Source organism: Macrobrachium nipponense, chromosome 3, assembly GCF_015104395.2.
Source record: "Macrobrachium nipponense isolate FS-2020 chromosome 3, ASM1510439v2, whole genome shotgun sequence".
NCBI lineage: Eukaryota > Metazoa > Arthropoda > Malacostraca > Decapoda > Palaemonidae > Macrobrachium > Macrobrachium nipponense.
Genome location: NC_087202.1, coordinates 29,100,572 through 29,123,400, shown reverse-complemented (window position 1 = coordinate 29,123,400; position 22,829 = coordinate 29,100,572). Strand labels below are relative to the sequence as shown.

General features: G+C 35.1%; 1 protein-coding gene across 1 annotated transcript in view; it reads left to right on the top strand.

Moving 5' to 3' along the window:
- Window positions 1-9,026, top strand: part of LOC135221681 (zwei Ig domain protein zig-8-like) — a 560,790-nt gene extending 551,764 nt beyond the window's left edge. The window contains exons 6-7 of the mRNA XM_064259408.1: window positions 8,021-8,105; window positions 8,318-9,026. Coding sequence (XP_064115478.1) covers window positions 8,021-8,105; window positions 8,318-8,484 — 252 coding nt within the window. The 3' untranslated portion in view covers window positions 8,485-9,026. The remainder of the gene's footprint in view (window positions 1-8,020; window positions 8,106-8,317) is intronic.
- The last annotated feature ends 13,803 nt before the right edge of the window (window positions 9,027-22,829 follow it).

The following is a 22,829-nucleotide window of genomic DNA, read 5'->3' as shown; positions in this document are numbered from 1 at the left end:
GTCTCTGATTTTCCCCCTGGTGATATACGTCATAAAGTTATTAACTGATCCAATAGACGTGAAGAGAATTTATCGAATTCTCTCTCTCTCTCTCTCTCTCTCTCTCTCTCTGTCTCATCACACTCCAATCTGTATATGATCATGGATATGCTGTATATCTGTACGTAGTAAACTCTACCACTAGACCGTAATCAATCGTTCAAGGTGTACATTTTGTGTATGTGTTCCTTTGCTCCTTTCCACCGGCGTCTATGAAAGTATATTCGTCGGAGAAAATATCATTAAAGTAAATTATGGCACAAATGGTGTAATCGTTCCAAAGAAATTTTGAGAAATTTGAAGATTACACTATAACAATAAAGGAAAAGGAGCTATAACGTAACAATGTAAAAATAAATGAAAACGAGTTATAACGTAACACTAAATAAATGATATATATATATATATATATATATATATATATATATATATATATATGTGTGTGTGTGTGTGTGTGTGTGTGTGTGTAAGTATTCACTGATTGATTATACATCATTTCCTAACTAATTAATTACAGCGGTAAATAACCAGACTGGAAGTCAAAAAACAAAGAGAGAAATAGACATAAGTAATCATAATAAAAAAAAAAAATTTTAAATGCGCCGAAGTTTCTACAGCGCAATCAAGTTTTCTGTATAGCGTAAAATGAAGACCCCCGAAAATAGATCTACCTTTCGGTGGCCTCGGTATTATGCTGTATGAGCCACGGCCCATGAAACTTTAACCACGGCCCGGTGATGGCCTTTCCTATATCATTGCCAGAAGCGCGATTATAAGTAACTTAACCTTGAAAAAAATTAAAATAAAATCGAAAAAAACTCCGGAGGCTAGAGGGCTGCAATTTGGTATGTCTAATGATTAGAGGGTGGATGTTCAACATACCAATTTGCAGCCCTCTAGCCTCAGTAGTTCTTAAGATCTGAGGGCGGATAGAAAAAGTGCGGACGGACAGACAAAGCACCCACAATAGTTTTCTTATACAGAAAACTAAGAAAGGTCATTATCCAATTCGTTTTCTAATTCTATATCCTCTATTCTCCGAGCCCCGAGCGGAGTGTTGTGGGGGCGGGGGTTTGGGGGTGGGGGGGTGGGGGGGGAGACGTAAATCTAAGGAAAATCAGAGATCAGTCTTCATCACTGACGGCGACGTTGAGAGAAATGCAAATTGCTCTGAACTTTCATCACGTCGCATTCCTCACGATGAGAACAAGAAAAAGGGAGGAGGAGGAGAAGGCGAGGCCATCAAAAGACCTTGATGATTAAATCTACGAGGCTTTCAGAGCAAGAGAGAGAGAGAGAGAGAAAGAGAGAGAGTCAGTGTACTATAAGGTAGGAACAGCATCTAGGAACAGAATTCCAGTTCAAGAACCAAGGAGAAATTCAGCTAAAGATAAACTTGGCTTATGGTGTAGGGATCTTGCTGGACACTGAGTTTGCAAATTGAAACTTGAATGTCAGAAATAATAATAAATTATAACATAGTCATATTAATCATATGAATGTTACTGAGGAGTTTGAAAGACCAGTAAAAAGTGGAAAAGAAAGAAAATTATTATTCTCAAATTTGACACGTGCAAAGGATTATTGTAATTACCTGAAATGAACTCAAAAATGTCGTAAGCAACCAGGCCTTATGAGAAGTCATTATTACAAATTTGTAAACTTAGTATAATTTCTGTTAAAACAGAATATGTCTGGAACTTTAAATTCAGTGTATTTTTTTTTTATTTATCAGAGAATCATAATGAGATATGAAAATTGCTTGCTTTTATCCACGACCGCAATGTTTTGTTGAATTACGTTGTCTTTCACCCAGATTTCCATAAATTAGACAAATTTAGAGATTATCATCGTTGCTGTAAATACGTTTCCACTAGCAGTGACTCATTGGCCAATTGTCACTTTCTACGAAATGGTTAAATTAACGTGAAAAATTAGTAGGGCACTTTTACCGTAGAAAATAAATCAATGAAAAAGTAAAGAGGAATATTGAAAGGAACTTAATGAAGAAAGATATGCATAGCAGTGAGTGAATATGTGTTATGGTTTGTAAGAAAGCCCATGTCTACAAAGTCTCATCTTTATAGTTATAAAGGTTTTACTCTGTAATGAACTTATTTTTACTAACATTTCTTCTTTCACAGAAGTATATTACTTTCGAAATGGTAGGATGCGGAAATCTTAGAATAGAGTTTTATGTTGTATTTTGAAAATGTTTTGTGTTGGTCGTTTTTTGTTATCATATTGTTATCAGTCCTTGAACGAAGCATGCAAATTTCTATGGGAAATAAGAATATATATATATATATATATATATATATATATATATATATATATATATATATATATATATATATCTGCAACTGATCTATTCCTTTGGAAAACGGAGTCTTGATAGAAAGAGTGAAACCAGCACTTGTACATAAAACATCCTTTATTTTGTTATGACTACCGGTTTCGGAGTAACTGTCTCCATCATCAGGTCTATACAAAAGCACAGAAAGAAAAAAAATTAAAAATCACTAAATTACAATCGATCATTAGAATGAAGAAATGTTGCACAAAAGTTACATTGTATATAAATAAAAAAAGAGTAATGTACAAGCATAAAAAAAGGAAAGGAAGCAATATTAAAAAAAGTAAATACCTGCATCATGAAGGTATACTAACATACACACTAAAAATTTAAAAACATTGCATCTCCGTGGACCTCTCGTTGTTACTGAGGGAAGGTTTCAACTTTAAAGTGTAGAGACTTTCTACTACTGCCAGCTCCATAGGGGCCACTCGACTAGAGAGAATGGAAAATGAATCTAACCTTAGAGGGTGATCACTATTTTCTGCGTGATCCCGTATGGCACTGAATGGTGGTTTTGCTAAAAGCCTGTTTGTCCTAACTAATCTTCCCAAGTGTTCAAACCATCGTACACGTGCTTGGCGCTTTGTTTTTCCCACGTAAATTGCATGACAGCAATTGCACTCGTATTTATAAACAACATGAGACTGTAGTTCTGGGGGTACGATGTCTTTGTACTTAAACAAACCACCAATAGTATACTTAGGCTTGAACACTACCCTAACATTAACTTGAGGATAAAATTCTCTTAAAAGTTTTAGTAGTCTATTTTTAACAGAAAAACTCTTATTACCAGAGAAAAACATAGTAAAATACAGTACTGCTTTATTGGCTTTTAAAATGGAAACTTTCGGGAACAATAACTTTTCTAGCTGTTTACCAACATAGATGCATACATATGTTGGTAAACAGCTTCTTGATTTAGTATGCAAGATAGGACCCTCACTCTTGTTCCATATAACCACATCAAAAAATAAATAAACAAATACGGTATTGATAAAATGAATGTTCCTGTAAAATCCTAGGGCTGTATGGTAACTTGAATAAGAGTTGCTGTTGCAAAATTTGCAAGGTACCAAGTATAATTTTTTACGACCTTTACCCTCACAAAAATCTTGAATCTTGACACAAGTTGAATAAAGAATGCGTAGTTGAATGCGATTGCAGAACGAGGCTAGGAATGGTAGCAAAATTAATTAGGTAACTAAACTAACAAGGAATTGCATTGATGTACAATTACTTTGGCCACATTCAAAATGAAAGAAAGCATTGTACCATGAAAGCCAAACTATCTTTTATTCAAATATTCAGACAGGTTTTTTTCCATCATGACGCTGAGTGCAAGAATGTTAGAGTGCGTCAAGTAAATCAACCCAAAAACTTTATCACATGTATTCATTCCCCTAAACAAAGCAAAGATTTCCTCTTCTTTGCTGAGACTTTGAAGCTTATGCAATATGCTGCCTAATAGATCAGGTATCTGTAAAGATGGTTCGCAAAGGAACAGCGAAAGTATTAGCAACATTCGGTTGAAGTGAGGCACAGTAGAAGGGATAGCACCCGTTTCTTGGTTTTCTAATGAACAGAAAATTGCCGCGATGAATTTTCATAATAAAGTCAAGCTCCTGCACTATATTCATGGCCCCTGCTTTTGCAAATGCTTTTATTTGCAAAAGTATGGTGGCTCTAAGGGACTGAAACCCTTTTTCTGAGTTTGGGAAAACCTGGCCCTTGACCCGGTTGGCAAGACAATGTCACGAGGCTGTAACCACCAGACCTTCTACCAACAGAAGTGTAAAGGTTCCATGACCATAGTTAAAGTCAATGATCGGATTTTTCTCGCTTACCAGGCCCTATACAAACAAACAAGGACTCTATTAAGTATTCACACAGGTCCTCTTGCCAGCTACCTGTGTGAGAGAGGGTAAGTTTGAACAAACGTCTTCACCCAACACTCACGCAGTATCACGAAAAGAGGACGTCGTATCCCACGTACCTTAGACCCTAAAGGTCTCTCAAGAAATTATAAGTCCGTGATGCGGAAATTAAAATGATGATGAATAAGAGGAGCTTCTACAATTAAACAAAGTAAGGGTAAAACGAATCGTCTACCACGTGAGGACAATACCCGATTATTATGAATTTGTTTCGGGAAGATACTACTTTACGTATGTTTAATTCATTATAAAAACGGAAATGTTGAGGAATATAATACGAGTATTCTATAACAAACATTGCGTTATTGCTCCTATTGTTTATACACAGGAGCTTTTAGTAACGGAGGAAAATATTTTATCATACATACAGAAGGGAAGAAACATGAATGGGCCACTTTACCATGTAGAAAACTATATACATATACAAATGTATAAATATAATGAATCTAAAACCTTGATCATGAATCTGTCTAGAGGATTACGCGCTTTTATGTATATTTATATATGAACGTGTCCTCACAAATACTATTATTTGATAGACCAGGGTTTCAACTGAATTTTGCTTGACAATTTTTTAATTCCATTCTTATTTACGTAAAATAAATGGAGAATAAAAGAATATGATAAATAATGAACATGATCCTCCTGTGGTGTAGTTATTACCTGTTATTTGTTCTTTTTATAATGGATTAACGTTTTACATTTGATAATTATGCTCAGGAGCTCTTCCTGATGGGTAATCCTCTCTATTTTTTCTTCAGATGTTTTCATTTTTTTTCAATCCACATAGATTGAATATTTGTATCTTTATCGGAATTGGTTATTGTTTTCAGTATTATACGAAAGAATTCATTTAGGCTCCACTGAAAACATGAAGAATGGTTTCGCAACAGTCCTAGTACGGAATTGTAAGTTGTCCGCCCAGCGTGAAAAGGACAAAAAAAAAAGGGGGGTGTGAGAATACTTAGACACAGGCAATATCACCTGAGAAACTGTCTAGGTTATGTAATTTCATTTCCGTTTTCTCCTCGTATTTCCACTGGGATTTCCTCGGTGTCACATTCTGCGGGAAAATCAATGCCCCTAAGACGGAATAAAAGACGCGAGACCTTTAAGACAAAGTCCTAAACATCAGCGGGCCACAGTGACATTCGGGGCGACGCGCCGACTCATATGTTACGGTGATGAGATTTCCAATATCCGCAGCCACGGCGGGGAAGCAAATGAAAAACAAATCTCGAATCTACGAAAAGAAACATAGTCGACGCCGAGGAAAGGGCCAAGGCCAGTTTTTCTAATGAATTCCATCTCTCTTCCTGCCGAAGAAAAGGTCTATAATCCCATTATGACCCAATTTATTTGTCTGGTAAAAAAAAGAAAAAAAAAACAGTAGATGCTATGTTTCCATGGCATCGCATTTTGTTAGCGGGGTATTCTTTAACATTTTTACTTTCGTAAAAAGCCTAATTTTCATTACCATAATTTCCCCCTTGCCGAAGAAAAGTAGGCCCAGACCCACATAAAGAGTTTTTCATTTTCGGTAAACATACTTGAGATCTTGCTCTTAATCCATCCGTCGCCTGTACTTGATATAAAGGCACCACTCTTCAATGTTGCCTTTCATTATTCCACCTTTTGAAGACCGAGCAGTAAACATGAGAGCCTTGGGATTCTCATCCTGGAAAGTAGAGCGGGAGGGTGCATGTACTTTCTGAAGAAACAGTTTCATTAGAATCTTGCAATCTTTGTTCCTATATGGGATTTGAATGTTCTCTTTGAAGCAAGTGTCAAGATTTTACTTTTTAAACTGCAAATAGGAGCAAACCAAATTGAGTGTTATGTTAATACGGCAAGATAGTCAGACATTTGCTGGGTAAATATCCTATTCTCCTTAAAATATGGAAATTCTTTTCTTCCTTTTTATTCATGCGCAAGTATGTTATCAATAGCCGTTTTGGGTTAATTAGTATTTATCAGTTAGGAGGAAAATTTGATAATTAGGTAAAGAGCAAAATTTATAGTGAGATCTAATATTTGCTTATCTTGTTTCAATAACATACAGTGACAGGTTTATACATAGTATATATACACACATTTAGCTAACGTGGGGCTAGCGACCATACCCCTAAAAGATTCCTGAAAAACCATTGAGAGTGAACGAAATAATAGCGAAAGATAAAAAATTTATAAGCGTTTTTGCTACCATACACCTTTTTTTTTCCTTGTTAGCAACAAAGTTACTTTAATCATGTGAAGTCTTAATGTGAGAATTTGACTATAACTTCTTACCATTTCTAGAAATGTTTCAGTACCTATAAGTTCTTTTTTTGAAAAATATAAATATTTTTTTCTTTTATAAAACGTATCTATTTGCCCTTTCATTAGACAACAGATTGCTCCTCTGTTTTTATGAAACATATAATCTATGTCCTCTTCATCCGCTTAGAGGGGTAGTGCCGTCTGTGGACCTCACTCGGTGCACTGTAGGCATTAGTTGAGGTTCTTTGCAGCGTCCCCGTGACCCCTAGCTGAAGCGCCTTTCATTCCTTTTACTGTACCTCCGTTCATAGTCTCTTTCTTCTTTTGCACATTCCACCCTCTCCTAACAATTGTCTCAGTGCAACTGCGAAGTTTTCCTTCTATTACACCTTTAAAACCTTTTTTCCTCAATTTCCCTTTGGCTTAAATTTTATGTTCCATTTATTCACGTCATAAAGAAGGCTAACTAATTATTTAAGATAATTGTAGTTATTTGATATTTATGGATAAATGGTTTCCTTAAATATGCAAATAGATTCCATTAACCCAACTTTTGGATAACAAGTAAAGTTGCTAAAGCCAGCGCAGCTCTGTTACTAATAATTTTTCTTAGACAGAAGAAACTTGAAGACTTCCACTTCAACAAAAATTATATAGTCAAAATCAAGGTTATTGTTATTTTGTTAAAACAACGTCAGCATCTTCTTTGAATATTACTAAATGATGCCAATAATAATTTTAGTCTTCGAGAAATGAGTTGCCATTGTAAAAATGAAGACAATCAAAAAAAATTTATTGCATTTAGTATGTCGTAGTTTAATTCGCCAATGTAAATGCACCTTTGTTTATTTTGCTGTCCGAGCGGGATATTTTATTGTATCATAGAATGGAAACGCTTATTACTTTTGTAAATAAGACATCTAGACATCGATAATATTTTATATAATGAATTGTTGTTGTAATTCTATTTTATAGTTCTCTGTCTTGAGCTGCGAATTCAATTCTTGGCAGTTTTGTCCTGTAAGGAGAGGCAAATTTATTTTTCCAAAGCTTAATCATTTCTTTCCAGTGCCTTCAAAGGCTTCCTCGGTAAAGTATTAATAAAAGTGCGAGATGCGCTCAGCCAGACGTCGAATCTGGCTGCAGGTCTTTCAGAGTCCTTCATTTACTGCTATAATTTACTCGAACCCTTTTGTTCTTTTGCGTTTATGTTCCTTCCAGTTACTGGGTACGTCTACATTTTGTCAGCTCTACAATTTGTCTTTTTACTTTCAATTATTTGCTAAAAGATTACAAATTTGACTTAGAATTTGTGTCGTTTCAGAGACAGAATATAAAGATGAGAACGTTTTTACAAGTGCTTTTTTCTAAGTAATTTAAGTATGTTTGAAACGGCTGCTGTATTTCTAACTTGACCTTATCTCCACAGGATGCTAGACCATCGGACACCGGCAACTATTCTTGCGCCCCTTCGAACACCGCATATACTACCCTGAGGGTCCACGTCCTCAATGGTAAGAGATGATGGTGGCGACCTTCCTGTCTTCCAGGAAAGATCTAGCATAAGGCTTACCACGTGGAATTTGTAAAAACAAAGAGAATGATATTTTGAATCCCAAATGTGCTTATACAGTTGCTGAGGCAAAGGTATCCCTCCTGAGACTACAGAGTATGCATATATGCTTGACGTTCTTTTCGCTTTATTAACAATATTTTCATGCCATAGGCGAGACTCCGGCAGCGATGCAGACGAACGGGGTCATGTCCACATTGGTCCCTCCATCCAGCACCCTCCTGTGGCCCATTCCACTTCACATAATGCTCCTGGACCTCTTCTTCCTGCTGTGGGATCCACCACTGCAGAACCTCTTCAGGTGGGAAGGAGGTCCTTAAGATTGCTGAACCAAGTCGTCGTCTGCGCAGAGATGTCTCCACCGCACGTTCCAGCCAGTTACGCAGGATCAAGGCCCTTCAAACAGAGTATATTTGAAGGACCTTGCGCAGAATTATTTGCAATAACTTAAGCGCCGGAATACGGGAGCGCCAAGATGCGCCCATTCTGGAGTAGTCCCTTGAAAACAGCGACCTCCAAGGAGTATACAGAGGAGTATTCAGTGTATACTATCGCTTATTTGGGCGATGTATCTTATTTCTTGTAAATAGAAACAGGTGGTTGACTTTTAGTAAATACATAATGTTGACTGTTTATGCAGTTGCCTCTATAATTGGAAACGTACAGAGGTATATACACCCTAGAAACAGTAGTATTTCGCACATACCTGGAAAGTGCCTTGTACATAGACTGATCTCAAAATGATCCAGATGTTGTGTAAGTGTCGGCAGAAAGTGGCAAGAGAATTATTTTAATGTTAGTGCTCTTAATGATCAGTGTCTAATTACCGAGTCTTCTTTCTATCTTTATGCGTGTATATACTCTGTCTGTATGTATGTATGCAAGTATGTATGTATATGTGATGTATGTTTGAATATATACTTATAAAATATTATTATATATATATATATATATATAATATATATATATATATATATACATATAATCATATATATATATATATATATATGTGTGTGTGTGTGTGTGTGTGTGCGTGTGTGTATAATATTATATATATATATATATATATATATATATATATATATATATATTATATATATATATATATATGTATGTATGTATGAATAACTGAATCACGAATGTTAGGAACGTGATAAATCCATAAATAAAGATATAAGCCACGAAGGAAAAATAAACGAAGGAGTAACTACGAGACCTTTCGACTTTTCTTCGTCCTTTACTAAGCAGAAACTGACATACATGGGACAAAAGACAAAACAAGAAGATTCATATAACTGACAGATAGGGATTATAAAGAGATTAGTACCTAGAATCCGACACACCTGGAAGGTTACTCTTCTTCCAGGTTTGTCGGATTCTAGGTACTAATCTCTTTATAATCCCTATCTGTCAGTTATACGAATCTTCTTGTTTTGTCTTTTGTCCCATGTATGTCACTTCTGCTTAGTAAAGGACGTGGAAACGTCAAAAGGTCTCGCAGTTACTCCTTCGTTTATTTTTCCTTCGTGGCATATATGTTTATATAAATAAAGATATAATATATATATATATATATATATATATATATATATATATATATATATATATATAGCCACAATGATCTCTTGACAAAAAAAGCAATAAATACTGTCGTAAGATGATGCCAATGGGTCCCGTCAGATCTAGTAAAATGTAAAATGTACCTAAACACACACACACACACACACACACACACACACACACACACACACATATATAATATATATATATATATATATATATATATATATATATATATATATATATATAAACTTACATACACATACATACATACATAAAATGGATCAGATTTACGATTGTCCTTGTAGCAAAGTTGGGAGAGAAGTTATGGGGTCATTGTTCCTATTATATATATATATATATATATATATATATATATATATATATATATATATATATATATATAATAGGAACGCTTTCGTTATTATGAATTTATTTTTTGTATATATTATATATTATATTCTAGATATTATATACATATATATATATATTATATATGTTAATGTATAATAATATATATTATATAATATATATATGATATCTATATATCTATACATATATATATATATATATATGTATGTGATGTATATATATATATATATATATATATATATATATATATATGTATGTATATATATATATATAATAGTATATATATATATATATATATAATATATATATAATATATACAAAGAATAAATTCATAATAACGAAAGCGTTCCGTCTGTAATTTAATTTGCTTGCTATTGTCACTGAAGAAGCTTGTCGGGAACAATAGTAGTATGCAAAATACCAGGGTTTAATGTGTCACTGGCGGAAGACTTGTGTTATCCTGGATTTATCCCTTCATATATATATATATATATACATATATATATATATATATATATATATATATATATATATATATATATATATATACCGGGTGTTTCGAAATTAGAACCGTGCCCACCTCCACAGAATGGAAAGTTATGAAGTTTTCTGCTATAGCCTGTTTCAAAGCGCATTATCTTAAGTTTCTATGAAACTATTTTTCATTTTACATTTCTTGTACTTTCAGACTGAGTGACGGAGTTAGATACAGTCAAGGCTAATGACTTGGAGGAAATCAGATGGAGTGACTGAATCCGGGCTATAACCTTCAGAGAGGCCAGGGATGCTGGCACATCCTTCATTTCTCATTCCTGGATAGCTAAATACATTAAAAGAGATGAATCATTTGTTAAACGAAACTGGAACAAAAATCCATATGAATGTCATCACTAAAAGAGTGAGAATCTTGGAACACCTGAAGTCTTTTCTCAGGAGTCAAAATACATCATAGCTGAGGCAATGGGTAGACTAAGAAAGTCTTTACGTAAATTGGCGCTTGAACTATAAACAAAAAGGGGAAAGAAGAGAAGTTATAGTGTTGTATATCATGAGTTGAAAAAATCAATCTGGTATCAAGCCATTTCATGTTATCAGCAAGTACAACATCACTCAGCAACAGAGAGAAGACCATGCATGGTTTTGTGGTTCATTTCTTAAAGATTGGGATGAAGCTGACTTTCTCCATGTTGCTGCATCAGATGAATTCTTCATTTACACAGTCAGGAAGCCAAATCATAAAAAAGACATTTGGGCTGCAAAGTTGGATATCAGCAACGACGTGTGCTATCGCCAAGTTGTGAAATTTCCTGAATGTTTGGGAATTTTTCTCTGCTTCACAGTCAAACAGTTAATGTGGATCATCAAAGAAAAAGGACAGTCAAGGAATGGCGAATACTTCAAATTAACTGTGCTTACTGGTGGAGTATTTCCTTTCCTCAGAGATCCTAAAAAGGTGTTATCTGTTGAAGAAGTCACATTTTTGCATGATAAGGCACCATGTTTCAAGGCTCTTCAGACACAGGAGCTGCTTCAAAACAGTGGTATCAATTTATTTTCGTCAAGTGAATTTCCAGGTAGCTCCCCTGACCTTAATGTGTGTGAACACATTGGTATTATCTTAAAGGATCATGTTGAAGCATGCACAGTGAACTATGTTGGTAGACCACGCATCGACGACCTGCGAAGAGAGGTGACCGAAGTGCTCAGGGAAATGGCGTTTGAGTCTCGGCTTTTTTGCGATTTGCTGAAATCATACCCCTCAAGAGTGCAGGCTGTGGTACAGGCAGATGGAGGCCATACAAAATATTAAATACTCAGAGAGAAACTTAAATAAATACCTGTTCTGAATTACTTTTGTTTTGTACATATCAATTTTAGTTTATGCTGTAGAGGGGGGCGGGCTCTATTTTGAAACATCCTTATATATATGTATATATATATATATATATATATATATATATATATATATATATATATATATATATATATATATATATGTATATATATATATATATATATATATATATATATATATATATATATATATATATATAAAATACAGTAATTTCCATTACCAGGACGGTATTAGATTGTAAAAGAGGTGGAAAAAAATTAAAGCAAATTGCTTTAGTTGAAAATCTCATGAGAATTAAGCGCTGATTTTGTAGCACTGAAACATGGTGTCCATTTTCTCATTGATTTGGTAAAACTTATTCACTCTACTCTAGCCTCATGTCACTCGTTTCACCCTTATGAAATGCTTCTGGGAGCCGTCTCCTTTTCATATGAAATTCAAAAGATCACTCGTTGGAAGGCGTTGGACAAAGTTTTTTCTTCCAGCAAGAATTCTCTTCACCCCGAGACCAGGAATTGACGAAGAAAGATCTGTTGATGATTAATAAAAAGGTGACCGTTGCGATTTGAAAATTCCACGCAAGTTCCTGTTGTTTACCAGTTTGATACTTCAGCAATGTCTGAATTCCAGGTGAAAGAATGAATGATAACGAAATTTATGGGAAATTAGCAGTATTCTAAGTATACATAATTGCAAATCAGACTCAGCACTAAAATCGAAATTTTAGTTCGAAGGCATTTTGTATTAAAATATCATAGAAGATGAGAATCAGTAATTATTCGTCATGAGGTCCGTATATTTCAAATTAGTTACAGGGACAAGAGAGAGGGAGGGGCAGGGATCGTTCATAACTGCTCATCTGCTGCAGAAAACAGCCAGCGATGAGTAGGCTACAGACTCCTAGCAATACAAACTTTGGTCATTGTTGAAAACTCCCAATGAAACACTAATCTTCAGGCGTGAACAATAAATATGAGGTTGTACCAACCAAATTTAGCTGCAGAACTTTAGGCAACCGACCAGTACCATTAATACTAAAATTCTAATTTAATTCACATTCCTGTCCAGGCTTCGAAATTGGCCAACTGGAGATTAACAAAGTTTTCAGTTAGAAATTATAATCGCTTCGGCTCCGGAGTGTTTTGGGTATTTGTTTGCTTTTATTTCCATTGATGGTTTTTATCAACACTCATATACGAGTCATCTCGGCTCTTTTCACAGCTATATAAAATTGCCCTTTATATATTGTTTCGCTGCAATTATTCAAAGATGACAACAATATTAGCATAGTTATTTGAAACAAAGAAAGAAAGTGGGGGAGAGGGTTGATATTTATTAGCTACTTTTGTTGAACTGAATATCAACAGTAACTGTAACTGTCGTTAGTCAAAGTTGACAATCAGTCAGATGACCTTAAGTGAACTGAAAAACAGAGCATAGAAATAGGTAATTAAAGCGCATTACGTTCATGTGATATTAATCAGATATTCTGCGATAAAAAATTCCGAAAAAAGATAAAATTTCATCGGATAAAAAGGATCAAATACAGGCTCAAACAAACCACAGATCAAAAGTCCCAATAAATCTCGCACGATCATTTGCAACGAACCCCCGGCATTAATAATATTTAGGATCGCATTAAATGAAATTTAGCTGCCTGCGGCCGGGATGCGATTCCTCCTCAACTGAAGCTTGACAACAACAAAAAAGAAAAAAAAAACGGGTTGTTAAAACCTCTGATGTGAGCGACTATGAGTTAGAGCGTATAATGCATAGACATACACACGCACCCATAGAAAAACCTCTCCATCTCCAAGCAGCTATACTGTAGATTGCAATACACACGAACTGTACGTAAGTGGTGGAATTCACGCGATAGAAAAAAGATAAGATAGGAGTGGGCTTGTGGGGGGGGGGGGGGGGAAGAAGTAGGGGTAGAGGGAGGAGGTCGGCTATTTCCCAGAGGGTAATTCCACTCACGTAAGAGCCATCTTCCAGTTTTTGTTTACGGTTAGTTGCTCGTAAAGCCTCGTATCTGGCCATCTGCTGAATGGAAAAAAATACTGTATGTACATATACTCTCTCACGCACACGTCCAAACACATAGTTTCCCCTCAGACAAACATAAGTCTCTCTCTCTCTCTCTCTCTCTCTCTCTCTCTCTCTCTCTCTCTGAAACACTTGAGCAGTCACTGCGACACTAACACAAGCATAATATATATATATAATATATATATATATATATATATATATATATATATATATATATATATATATATATAATCTGAGAAACACTTGGGCATTCAATGTGACACACCCATAAGAACTCTCTCTATCTCTCTCTCTCTCTCTTCTTCTCTCTCTCTCTCTCTCTCTCTCTCTCTCTCTCTTTGAGAAGCACTTGAGCAGTCACCGTGCCAAACACAAACACTGTGATAGGTATATATGTAATTGCACACATTTGAATGCAAGGTTCCTGTTCCAGTTTCTATGAGCCTGCCCTGTCCCCATTCACTTTTACATTTCATTAAATTTATTTGCTCACAATTTCATGGCTCTACAATATGTGACATTCATTAACTAAACTTTTGGGGTGTTTTCTTTGCTTTCTATAAAACAAGTTAAACATTTATGAGATTAGTTTCTGTTTATACGTGATCTTATTTCAATTCTACTTCATTTATCTATTTATCTATCTGTTTTAAAACCAGATGATATATTTAATCATTGATACAGCCGTTTCCCTATTAAATTTGGTAATCCCAGGTATGTCTACAAAATCCTGCCAAATCTCTGCATCACGCTAATTGACTCTACTACATATGATGCGACTTTTTCCTAACAAACTTACCTCTTCAACGAATCCCCGATGGAGAGAGAAAAAACAAATTGCAAACATTCAGTTCAGTGGAAATATAACGGCCATACAATGAACGCTTAATTTCTCAACTGCAAAAACATTTTTGGATGCGATTTCCGTTGAAATCCTTTGAAAATATGGACTGGAAATGGAATGGAGATTTTTTCCTTCCTGCTGCTAATCCTCGAATCCGTGTCGGGAGTGGGCAGTGTATTCGCTGCTTTAACCGCTGCACGAAATCGGTGCTGAATACAAAACTATCAGCGCATGAATGGCAACAAACAAATAATCAAGCGTTTTACCAAGTTCCCAAATCCGGCTGGATACAAAGCCATCGCTCAAATACAGCAGATATCGGTTTTGTAAACTTCCCGCGCTGCTCCAACAGTGCGCAACTAAGAATAATAAATATCGGATAACTATATTCTCTGAGCTGCTTACCATAGGGTCAAGTTGGGAAAATCTGATCCTCCACAAACAATGGCGGTCTTTATCCCCGGCGATGTGTATCGGTTCTCCTAATTAAAGAGAGATTAAGGGCATCCGTTCTCGTTGCCGGCTCCAATTATTCATTCTCAAGGACAGCCTGAGTTGATTCCCTGAACGAGATCTGTTTCAATGAGCTCGGGTTTATTTCTAGACGGAAATGTCGTAACTAATTGCGTAGCTCATTATTATATACCCTTTTTTTCCAGATAGGTCATTGGTCGGCTGAATTTACCGTTCTGAAATATTTCAAGTGTCTGCATTCAAAAACGCGCTTTTAGAAGTAAAGCGGTCATGAAGCTAAGTATCTGAATAATAAGGTGATACGTTACAGAAGAAAAATATAATTACATTACTTAAAGTGCATGATTGTTATTGTCATTAGGGGGGGGAAAAGGAAGGCTGTAAGGAAAAGCAAGAAAACAATCTTCCCTTGAACTGTTAAAAGTAAAATGCATTTGAACTAGCTCGTTGGTGAAAATTTTGCCATTTCACCCAGTTCGACTTAAACGTATTTTCTGTCAGATTTACTTGATATGATCATCCTAGTCTGAGATGTGGCTGGTGAAGGAATTAATTCAAAGTATCAAAACAAATACCCTTAGAGTCTTCGCCCACGTTCTTCGTGGTGTGTGCTTGAACAGGATCAAACAATAAGCCAAATGCTAATTCCGAGTTTAATTGCAACTACCAAAAGGCAAAGATGAAGACGGAAATGATACAGGAGCTCGCCTTATGCATTAATGAAGAAACCAATGAGGAAATGTTGCTACATGTGGAGCATTAACAGTTTTGAAACACGAATTGATTTATTTTTGAGAAACTATAAGAAATGCAATGAATTAATAAAAGAAAAAAAACTTAAGACTTTGGAAAGGCACTTATATTAAAAAAGAAAATGTTCAGACATGACTCCTAGTACTATGAAGAACGTTGCAAGATTATATCACTGACCTACTCTTCCTGGTGATGGCAAAGTCACAGTCCTCTAGTCCGAATGTCTGTTTTATGGGAAATATCTTATCGCATACGTCAACTGATATACTCTGTTTACTGTTGCAGTATTTAAATGCATCATTGGATTGCATTTACTCCAACCGATATTTTTTGTTTTGCGAATATTCTGGCACCTTGAATACTCGTATATCATGTTGCTGCAGCCACTTCTTGCGTCTTTTTAGAAGATTTTCATGATTTCCCTTCTCTTGTTCTCGGAACAGTCACTGTGTTTACCCTCTCATTCTCACTACCTAAAAAGATCATCATAAAGTTATAGTGGTTCGTTTTGTCAATACTGCTGCTTCTGCTCTCACTAGCGAAATTAAATCGATAATCGTGAACTTGTAATATATTTCAATGTCTAGATTCAAAATTATAATGCTGCGATCTTACGAGACTGTATACAGCTGCTGCTTTCAACCAAAATCATCTTTTCTTTCTTTCTTTCTTTTTCATGTAGAGATATGGAAACCTCGATGACTTTGTGTGTGACCCTCGATGCCTTAGTTGTCTCTCCTGCTCAGGCCAGAAGGCTGCAGCGGCTCCTAGCGAACAGGAGACATCAGTAACAACAGCGCAAGCAATCAGATAACGAGATCATGAGCGTTGCTTCCTGTGCCCAGAGAGAGCGAGGGAATCACCTCATTCTCGGAAACTGGTGGTTCTTTTCGCTAGCACAGGAGTCCGCATTTGTCTTTGTCACAAAAAACACGAATATTTTTGGAAGAACAAGGTGGGGTGAGCAGGGTCGAAAGCTCCAAGCTTTATAGTTAATCTAGACATTTATACTATATTTGGAGCATACGATTTGGTTTTGTTTTTTCAGTAGCTGAATCTCGTCATCGTGCAACAATTTTGCATTCATAAAATTACTGTTGATATTGTCTTCTGAGTGGAGCAATGCCGTAAAAAAATCAGTTATATCGAAGAGCGGCGAGACCATACGGTAACTCGGACCAAGGTGCATTCATTTTGGAAATTACACAGTGACCAGTGGGTGAGAGAGGCTGGCCCTGGGCTGGACGATGGCAAGTCTGAACGTAGAATCTTTCCACGTAGATTATCTACCAAGGCCTAGAGATTATAAATCTATAATTTGCTATCTACTTTACATTAAAAAATGTGGCTATTCATTGGGTTTTATATTACAAGAATGTTTATTATTATTATTATTATTATTATTATTATTATTATTATTATTATTATTATTATTATTATTATTATTATTATTATTATTATTATTATTATTATTATTATTATTACGTCGATAGGTTATATATACTAGCAAAAATGAACATCCAAAGTCTATACTGTTATAATTTTGGTCATATAAAATCTGTTTATTTACCAACTAAATACGCCTGAAATCCACATCCTGCTCTGTAAATCATTTTCCGTTTTATTAAAAGGAAGTGCACTAGAATTTTTCCTCCATCAAATATGTGTGATTTTTACTTTTAAATTCCGTGGTTGACTAAAAACGTCATCATATTCCTCTAAAGCCATTTCTCTGAAATACACCATCATCACCCAAAATTTAGTGAATTATTATCAAAGTAGCATCATATGCATAGCAAATAACTTCCATGTTGCTTGTATTGATAGACAGGAGAACGAAAAATACTTTCTTTAAATTTATTTGTTCCCTATCCTCTTCCCCACTTCTTTTCTGCCTTCTGCTTCCATTCATGCCTCTTCCTCTTCGTCGTCCTCCTCCTTCTCGTACTCCTCCTCGTCGTCGTCCTCCTCCTCCTCCTCCAGAATAAATTCTTCGAGTCATTTCCACATTTTGTCGCCCGCTTGAGTTTTTCCATGTCACCTGCCTGATCTCCAAACTTTTATTCTGCGATTTTCTTCTGTCATTTTTTTTTTTCATTTCACCGTTACACAGGACGTTATTTTTTTTTTAATCCCTACCCTTTCGGTACTCCCTCTCCTAAGTTCATACATACACAGCTATATGCAGACTTCATCGTAATATATATCATATATACATCCTAACACTATTTGTCCCCCTTCTTTTCTTCTCCCCAATTCCGCTTTATGATTTCAAAAGTACTCTCTCTCTCTCTCTCTCTCTCTCTCTCTCTCTCTCTCTCCTTAGCTCGTGTTCTCATCTTTACCCCTCCGTGTCATTTCCTTCTCGTGATTCCAGGAAACCTCAAAACGCCGGAGGAGGAAACTCTCCACTTTTTCTCTCTCAGAAGAAAAGGGAGGCAGAGGGTAAAGTGAGAAACAATACCAAAATATGACGGGTAAATTTGGAGGAGGTATGGCGATGACAGTTTCACTCACGTTCGGATTTCTCTTCTAAAGCTCTTGCTTAATTTCTGCCGTCGCACACGATGTCTTCACATTAACACATACAACAAGACTGAATGTTTTTCTTTATTGCTGTTAGTCTCTCGTGATCGCTGACAAATATTTTCATAACTATTCTTCCTTCTTTGAGAATGAAAGGGTCGGCGGGAGATCAGAGAATGTCGTTTCAATGATCTTGTGTTGGAAAGAAAATTATTATAATCACCAGACTATCTGCCGCCAATAGTTGCCTATTGGGTCGTAAAAATAAAATGCAGAATCTCTCTCTCTCTCTCTCTCTCTCTCTCTCTCTCTCCGAGGCCTTGGGGTACAGAAACTGTAGTCCTCCGAATATCTAAGTAAGATGAAGCGAGCAGCCAACAGAAAACGCATATTTTAGTCTGAGTGCCAGATGTATGACCGTCTAAGCATTGATGAATAAATATATATATTTGCGTGTAAACATGTGTATGCGTATTTTCATGAATATTCATGCTAATACACAGTTGCTCACTGTTATGTGATATACATACTTATGTATACATATGATAATTCCAGTGAATCAGCCAATGTTCATTGACATACACATGACTAGCAATATATATATACATATATATATATATATATATATATATATATATATATATATATATATATATATATATCTATTTTATTTATATATATATATATATATATCATATATATATATAGATATATATATATATACTATATATAAATATGATGATATACTTAAAATGTCGCTATAAGTGAAAAGATGTATCCTTGATTAAGAGAACTAAGGAACAAAGACTGTTTAAAGTTATGAATGAAAGTGAGAAAGTACATACCAGATGAAAGTGAATGGTTCAGGGTTCATGAGAGATTTCTACGTGCTGCTGATGAGCCCTGTGTGAAATTATGCGGAACGTGTAACTATGTGCAAGTTATTTTCTAAGGGCTTCCCCATGATTTCCAGTTAAAAGATAAGAGGTAGTGACTTCTCTCTCTCTCTATCTCTCTTCTAATCTCTCTCTTCACTTCTCTCACTATTCTCTCATATCCTTCTAATGCACTGACGTATTATTGATGATATATATATATATTATATATATATATATATATATATATATTATATATATATATATATATATATATATATATATATGTGTGTTGTGTGTGTGTGTGTGTATGTTGTGTGTGTGTGTGTGCATGTATTTATTAGTTTCTATATAAATATATCATGTCATCGTCATCATCATAATGGACCTTAGCGCCCTACGACTGTGAAATGCCGCTATGTATATTTTCATTTTACTTCACTTCCACATATCTCCACTCATCTCCAGCCTCCTTTCTTTCAGTTCTTCTTCAATTATTATGTCGGGGTCCTTCTCCTTTGGTGCTCTGAGTAGCCCTTTGACACTATCAGGGGAGAAGGCCATGTCTACGCCATCTCTTTCAGATATTTAGGAACAGTGATTATCCAGTGCAGGTTCTGTTGAGTTGGCGTTGAGTGAAAGACTAAAACGAGCTGATCAAATCAAACTATTTGTAAGCTGAAAAACGATTTAGGAATGAAATTGCTTATGAAATCAAGATTATGCAATAGTCTAGACGGACATGAATCGTTGTATGACAATGGACTAATAGCTAAAAGATCTCCAGAATTGGAGAATGAATCTTTAAGAATAGTGTTGGGAATCAGATGCCAGGTCAGATTGAGAAATGATGCATTTAGCAACATCACAGCCGTTTCACTTGAGGATGAGATGAACACGAAGAGAGGATAAGTAAAGAGTTTGCGAGAAGAGAAATCTTACAGCAATCGTGAGTATGAGGGTAAGTTGAATCGGGGAGATGAGTAGTGAATGCTATTATGGGAGGTGGTAGAATGCAAGCAATAGATTCTCATGCGTATTATGGAATAGGTATTTCAGATTATGATAGGACGAGAGGAATAAGTGAGTGAAAGAACAGGTGACACTAGGAAGGTCACTGGGTGCGTGCAAATGACTGGTAGGAAACTGGGAATGTTTAGGGCAACCAGGATAGAAATATGTGAAGGGATTAAACTGTTCCATGAAAGAAGATAAAAAATAATGAGATGAATTTTTTACCTCGTATTTGTGAGACAAGAAATTTGAAAGGGTGAGAGTAAGGGAAAAGTTGGATCAGAGTATCTGGAGATGGTTCAGGAGTCAAAGTCATCAGGTTGAAAAGAATGGACGAGTGTAGAGTATACTTTCGTGATTGTAGGAAGGAGGAGATGAAGACAGAAATGATGGATAGATGGGGATGAAAGAGGTATTTGAGAGGAAGGACATCAGTATCCAGGAAGCCAGAATTCGTGCAAGACAGAGGTAAATGACAGTATTTGATGGGGATACCTAGGGGAAAGGGCTTCTTTTTGTGTAGATGTATGAAGCAGCTAGTGCTGAAGAAATATTTTACCGACTAGCGTTCATTCATGGCTCAGTAGCACAAGTGCGAATGTGAAGTTGATGCTTGTCTTTCTTAATTTAGGAACCATCCCCCGATAGTGTAAACGACTCAGTGTCGAAGGCAGGAAATATATATATATATATATATATATATATATATATATATATATATTTATTTATTTATTTATTTATTTATATATATATATATGTATATATGTACATAAATTAATATATAATATTATATATATATATATATTATATATATAGATATAATATATATATATATTATATTTATTTATTTATTTATTTAATATATATTATAGATGTATATATGTACAAAATAAATATATATTAATATATTATATATTAATATATATATATATATTGTGTGCGTGTGTATAACGTGTATACTTATGTGTGTGTTGTGGATTCTCCGTTTAAAAATGAGTCTGAACCTTCTGACTAACTCCTGCCTAAGAAAATTCCTATTTTTCCACCATTGTCTCTAACAGCTACCAGTGCCGGTTCATGGCATCCAATTAGATGCTTCATCATTTTGTACTGATTTTACTCCATGATGAAAAGTTAGTGAGAGAACTTCCAAATGCTTTACCTTATTATTTCCTATTAAATGCTAGAAATTGTATGACGTATATATCCCGTATAATGGGACCTTCAGCATACCAAATGTACCTTACCTTTGTTCTTAAAGAAGTTTGCCAGTGAAATTTCCCAATGCTTCATCGTTCATTATTAGTCATTGATAATTTATCTCTATTTCAAGTAATGGCATTCAACACCTGGTTCTACTGGTAGTGAAATTTAAGTTTTCCCTTTCAAAATCCCTACTGGAGGCTTTTTGTATTGTTCCTGACATCCTTCAGATGATTGAATAAAGTTACGTCTGAATGATTATAAATGATTTGCCACCTGTAATCAGAATCACGAGTTTGGCAAAGCAATGGTTTCGTATATTCATTATCGATCCAGGAATGTGGTCGTTTTCGTATCGACGTCAAGAAAAAAGTAACTGGCTGTTCTGCAAACCTTTCCCTGACTTCTTCTGTGAAACATACTTCAATTCTTTCATCTTTTCTTCTGGCGGTTCTCCTTGAATGCAGGGCTTATGGCATCTATATTAAATTACTTTTATACTATATGAAATATTCATTTGGCCTTTTTATTCTTCATTAATGTTCTGATCAATTTTCATGTAATCTGAACATTATTAGCTATAGTTTACATATATATATATATATATATATATATATATGTATATATATATATATATATATATACATAAACACACACATATATATACATATGTGTGTATATACATGATAGTGTGCTAGAAACCGACTCATGCTCATTATTAAGTTTCATTTCCGTATTTTTTTTATGGTCATATTGCGCAGTGGCTTCTCTATATAAGTATTTATATATGTCCATACATATATCAATATTTCATATATATATATGTATATATATATATATATACATATATATATATATACATATACGTATATATGCACTATAGTTCACATTCCAATTGCAAAGTGACGTCGGTTTAATTTTTCGCGCGTTTATTTCGCGGTTCCATTTTCGGCAAATTCCCCTCATCCTCATCCTCTTCAAAACCACATTCTGGTTTCCTTAGGAAAGACTGTAAATACTACTGCAGCAATGATTCGAGTTTCAGTACGAAACTTGACGCCGTTGCTGACTTTTGTAGCTGATAGAATGACTTCAATTTGGAGATAAGATTATAATAACCCGTTGTGTGTCTTTTTC